Below are 5,201 nucleotides of genomic sequence, written 5' to 3'. Positions count from 1 at the left end.
CCCGGATACTGGGAGTGGAGCCGGAGCAACAGCTCACCGTTATTACCCGATGTGTCCTTCCCTGCAGAAGCTGGACAGGGTACAACAGGTACAAAAGGGTCATGTTCATTAGAGCACGCAACGAAAAAAACTGTTGTTACAGAAAATGAATGTTTCTTATTGGACAAGTCCCTCCCTGTTTCAGTCAGCTTTTTTTCTGTTTAGTGCTTATTGAACACAACCCAGGTGTCTCTTGTGAAAGAGATGTGTAATCTCAATAAGACTAACCTGGATAAATGAAGGTTGAATATTACACACAAAGATGTATTGGTGCAAGAGGTCTTTTGGAAAACATGACTGAGCATTATGCTGTAGAATATTTACAATCGCAAAGAGAATATCATTTATGCCCACATTCATACTCATGTACTATTGATTATATAAAAGAGAACACCTCTTTTTGGGGCTTTCGCAAGAAAACTGGGGCCTAGCCTGATCCTAGATCTGTTTGTGCTTTTCTGCTATGGTCGTTGTCATGCCAAACATGACATATTTGGTGGCTATACAGCACAAACAGATCTGGGACCAGGCTAGTTGGGGTCTAGCTACATGAGGAAGGGTAAAGGCGTCACAAAAATAAAATACTTGTTGTATAATGCTCTCACCATCCTCAGTGACTCTTTTCACCAGCATGTTGAGTTGGTCCACAAACACCTTCTTCTCACAGTTCATCATGCGGGTGAAGCACTTCTTGAGGGCCAGCGAGATGCGGAGTGCCTCCCCGATACTGCTCTGCAGTTCCTCCGCCGCCTCATTTCCGACAAGGGCGTGAAACTCTGGGATAGCTGAGATGGACACACAGACAGATACTATTAACACACTATAATGGCCTTTAAAGGATAATTGAATATCATTGATCTCTCCTTTATTTAGCTTGAAGTGAAGGAAATCACTGAACTGAGAGGTTGAATACATTTTAAAACATGGATTATAAAACAATGATAAATGGACAATCTGAAAGATATGCTAGATTTCTTATCAGCCAAAATATTTTTTACACCATAATTACATAAAAAAAACACACAAAAATAACAAATGACCATGCATTGTAATGTTTCCAAAACAAGAAATGTATTAGTAAGAAGTAATGTGGTATATTGCTAAATTTCATTTCATTTTTTGTGAATGGAGTCTTTAAACCAAAATATCAGTTGAGACAAAATGTTCAGCTGTGGGAGGTTACCGTGGTAACGGGGCCACTCCAGTCGTGTCAGATGTGTCTGTGAGATCTGGGATCTGACTGCTAGGGCATCTCTTCACTGTCAGTTGAAGCAGCAGACTCAAACTAACGTTGAAAAACAACAGAGCTTGTGAACAAAACCAATGTAAATAGCCAAAAAAACACGCTGACAAAGTCTCACTTTGTAGTCTTTAGAGTAAATAAGACCAACTTTTATGCCTGTGCGCAGCGCCTCCAAAACATGAATCTATCAGCACTTCACTCATTGCGCACAGCTCCCCCGCCAGGCAGTGTGTTTGTGCGGGGTGGGATATAGGATTCCTATTTCTTTGTGCGATTAGCAGTTAAGAAACAAAACAAAACAGCTACTGCAGCATTTTTCTTCTATAAATCGCAAGTCACACATGTACTCATACTTTACTTTTGACTATTTGTATTTGTGAATGTGATGCTCGCACTGTAGATCATTGCAAATTGACCACCCGCCAACGTGGCTGGTGAAATACACACTCTTACCCGCCAATACCTAAAGTTACCCGCATTCGGCGGATGTTAATTTTCATGCCATGTATGCCACTCACATTTGAGAAAGCCAATGATCTCTTCCACAGGTCTGAAGCCACAGAGGCCTTCAAACTGACTAAGTGCGATGGCCATCTCAGGCTTGTGGTTGTTGTCAGGGTAATGCTCTGGAAACTGATGTGTGGACCAACGGGGAAAGGACAATATGATTACCAAAATGAAAACAAATGAAGAACACACACCATTTATACTTGAGATAAATATTTGTAAACCACTCCTCCCTTTACTCTGGTTTCCGGGTTATTCAGTAGCCACTGAACGAAAGAAAAAAGGTGAGATACAATCTGAATTTGTCCAATAAGAAACGGTTGTTAACTTTTTCCGCTGCAAAATGTTTTGCTACAGTGTGTCCTAATGAACACTTACCCTGTTGGGATGAGCCTGTATGGACAGAGCGGTGTTAACTGACAGGACCTTGAAGAGGAAGGGCAACTGGCCATGGAAAGTGTCTTTGACCTTTGACCCCAAGCATGCTGGGTAGTCTGCGATCCACTGGCCCAGCGTCCTCTGGGCTATCCTGTTGTCCTTGATGAGGGCGTCTCCTTTGGGGTGAGCGCCCGTCCACAGCTGACGGAAGACAGAAGGTGGGGCCTCATTACTGACCAAGAGGAGTTTGTTTACAACCATTAACATCTCTTTGTAATTGTACTTTTTTTGTGATCAGTTGTTTATTCGGTTTTTCGAAGACTATAATGAAAACAGACACCTTGTATCAAACAAAATTGTCAGTAACATGCAATGAATGGACAAACAGGATATGAATTTATTATTTAACCTTTATTTAACTAGGCAAATCATTTAACAACAAATTCTTATTTACAATGACGGCCTATCAGGGGAACAGTGGGTTAACTGCCTTGTTCAGGGGCAGAATGACAGAGCGTTGGGCCAGTAACCGAAAGGTTGCTAGATCAAATCCCCGAGCTGACAAGGTAAAAATCTGTCGTTCTGCCCCTGAACAAGGCAGTTAACCCACTAGGCCGTCATTGTAAATAAGAATTGGTTCTTAACTGACTTGCCTAGTTAAATAAAGGTAAAATATTGGCTATACACTGCGTGCACAATTATTAGGCAAATTGTATTCCTCGGGATTCATTTTATTGTTGAACAAACACAATGCTCTCAGTCAACCCAAAATGTTATTGAACCTCAAACCTGAATGTTTAACAAAGGAAAGGTGAGTTTTGTCTTTCTCTGGTAAATATATAAGTGTGCACAATTATTAGGCAACTATTAGTGTGCAGAATTATTAGGCAACTAAATTACAAAAATAATTTCTCTCAACTCACTTGTTTATTCTCAATTTTTAGAGTAAGTGTAACAGATAAGTAACACAAAATGACAATTATATAACATTTTTGGCCTTTCAAAAATATTCAGTGACCAATTTAGCCACCCTTATTTTCAATAACTGCCATGAGCCTTCCATCCATGGAGTCTGTCAGTTTCTTGATCTGTTCACGATCAATTTTCACTGAAGCAGCAACCACAGCCTCCCAAATGCTGTTCAAAAAGGTGTATTGTCTTCCATCACTGTAAATCGCATGTTTGAGAAGGGCCCACAAGTTCTCAATAGGATTTACGTCAGGTGAGGAAGGGGGCCAGGTCATTATTCAGGCATCTTTGAGGCCCTTGCTGGCTAGCCAAGCAGTGGAGTACTTGGATGCATGTGATGGAGCATTGTCCTGCATTAAGATCATGGCCTTCTAGAATGCTGAGGACTTCTTCCTGTACCACTGTTTGATGAAAGAATCTTCCAGAAACTGGCAGTAGGTTTGGGAGTTGAGTTTCAGTCCATCTTCAACCCGAAAAGGTCCAACTACCTCATCCTCAATGATAGCAGCCCATACCAGTACCCCTCCTTCACCTTGCTGGCACCTGACTCAAAGTGGTGCCCTGTGTCCATTACTGATCCAGCCACGGGCCCATCCATTTGGTCCATCAAGAGTCACTTTCATTTCATCTGTCCATAAAACCTTTGAAAAATCTGTCTTCAGGTATTTCTTTGCCCAATCTTGACGCTTCAACTTGTGAATCTTATTCAGTGGTGGTCTTGTTTCAGTCTTCTTGACCTTGGCCATGTCTCTGAGCACTTGACACCTTGTACTTCTGAACACTCCAGGTAGTTTTAGCAGCAGAAACAGAGGAGGAAAATGTAGAGAGGAGGGAGTGAGGGAGGCTAGTTTTCCTCCATTTCCGCTCGGCTGCCCGAAGCCCTGTTCTGTGAGCTCGCAATGAGTCGTCAAGCCACGGAGCAGGAGGGGAGGGGAGGACCGAGCCGGCCGGGAGGATAGGGGACATAGAGAGTCAAAGGATGCAGAAAGGGAGGAGAGGAGGGTTGAGGAGGCAGAATCAGGAGATTGGTTGGAGAAGGATTGAGCAGAGGGAAGAGATGATAGGATGGAAGAGGAGAGAGTAGCAGGAGAGAGAGAGCGAAGGTTGCGACGGCGCAATACCATCTGAGTAGGGGCAGAGTGAGTAGTGTTGGAGGAGAGCGAGAGGGAAAAGGATACAAGGTAGTGATCGGAGACTTGGAGGGGAGTTGCAGTGAGATTAGTAGAAGAACAGCATCTAGTAAAGATGAGGTCAAGCGTATTGCCTGCCTTGTGAGTAGGGGGGGACGGTGAGAGGGTGAGGTCAAAAGAGGAGAGGAGTGGAAAGAAGGAGGCAGAGAGAAATGAGTCAAAGGTAGACGTAGGGAGGTTAAAGTCACCCAGAACTGTGAGAGGTGAGCCATCCTCAGGAAAGGAACTTATCAAGGCGTCAAGCTCATTGATGAACTCTCCAAGGGAACCTGGAGGGCGATAAATGGTAAGGATGTTAAGCTTGAATGGGCTAGTGATTGTGACAGCATGGAATTCAAAAGAGGAGATAGACAGATGGGTCAGGGGAGAAAGAGAGAATGTCCACTTGGGAGAGATGACGATTCCAGTGCCACCACCCCGCTGACCAGATGCTCTCGGGGTGTGCGAGAACACGTGGTCAGACGAGGAGAGAGCAGTAGGAGTAGCAGTGTTTTCTGTGGTAATCCATGTTTCCGTCAGCGCCAAGAAGTCGAGGGACTGGAGGGTAGCATAGGCTGAGATGAACTCTGCCTTGTTGGCCACAGACCGGCAGTTCCAGAGGCTGCCGGAGACCTGGAACTCCACGTGGGTCGTGCGCGCTGGGACCACCAGGTTAGAGTGGCAACGGCCACGCGATGTGAAGCGTTTGTATGGCCTGTGCAGAGAGGAGAGAACAGGGATAGATCGACACATAGTTGATAGGCTACAGGAGAGGCTACGCTAATGCAAAGGAGATTGGAATGAAAATTAACTAAACAACTTGGGAAGCGAGAGAGCAGGGTCTCCCTCACTAACAATTCACTGAAACACTAAAACACTAAAATATAATTTCTAGC

The 5,201-nt window shown here is 44.1% G+C and overlaps 1 protein-coding gene across 1 annotated transcript; it reads right to left on the bottom strand.

Moving 5' to 3' along the window:
• Nucleotides 1-380: 380 nt before the first annotated feature.
• On the bottom strand, nt 381-2,605 carry LOC106599510 (mannose-6-phosphate isomerase). Its single transcript, XM_045713568.1, has 4 exons — nt 2,168-2,605; nt 1,801-1,915; nt 1,223-1,324; nt 381-824 (listed from the first exon to the last, which is right to left on the bottom strand). The coding sequence occupies exons 1-3, from the start codon at nt 2,432-2,434 to the stop codon at nt 1,320-1,322; spliced, it is 387 nt and encodes a 128-aa protein (XP_045569524.1). The 5' UTR covers nt 2,435-2,605; the 3' UTR covers nt 381-824; nt 1,223-1,319.
• Between the last annotated feature and the right edge of the window lie 2,596 nt (nt 2,606-5,201).

Source organism: Salmo salar, unplaced genomic scaffold (assembly GCF_905237065.1).
Source record: "Salmo salar unplaced genomic scaffold, Ssal_v3.1, whole genome shotgun sequence".
Taxonomy (NCBI): domain Eukaryota; kingdom Metazoa; phylum Chordata; class Actinopteri; order Salmoniformes; family Salmonidae; genus Salmo; species Salmo salar.
The sequence above is the reverse complement of the archived record's forward strand: the minus strand, read 5'-3'. Positions and strand labels throughout refer to the sequence as shown.

What these genes read in the sequence shown, in the direction of transcription:
- LOC106599510 (XM_045713568.1), bottom strand. Translation starts at nt 2,434, where the DNA reads ATGTTAATGGTTGTAAACAAACTCCTCTTGGTCAGTAATGAGGCCCCA. An exon ending in TACAGGCTCATCCCAACAGG is followed by an intron (nt 1,916 to 2,167) that starts GTAAGTGTTCAT and finishes TCCACACATCAG; the next exon opens with TTTCCAGAGCATTACCCTGA.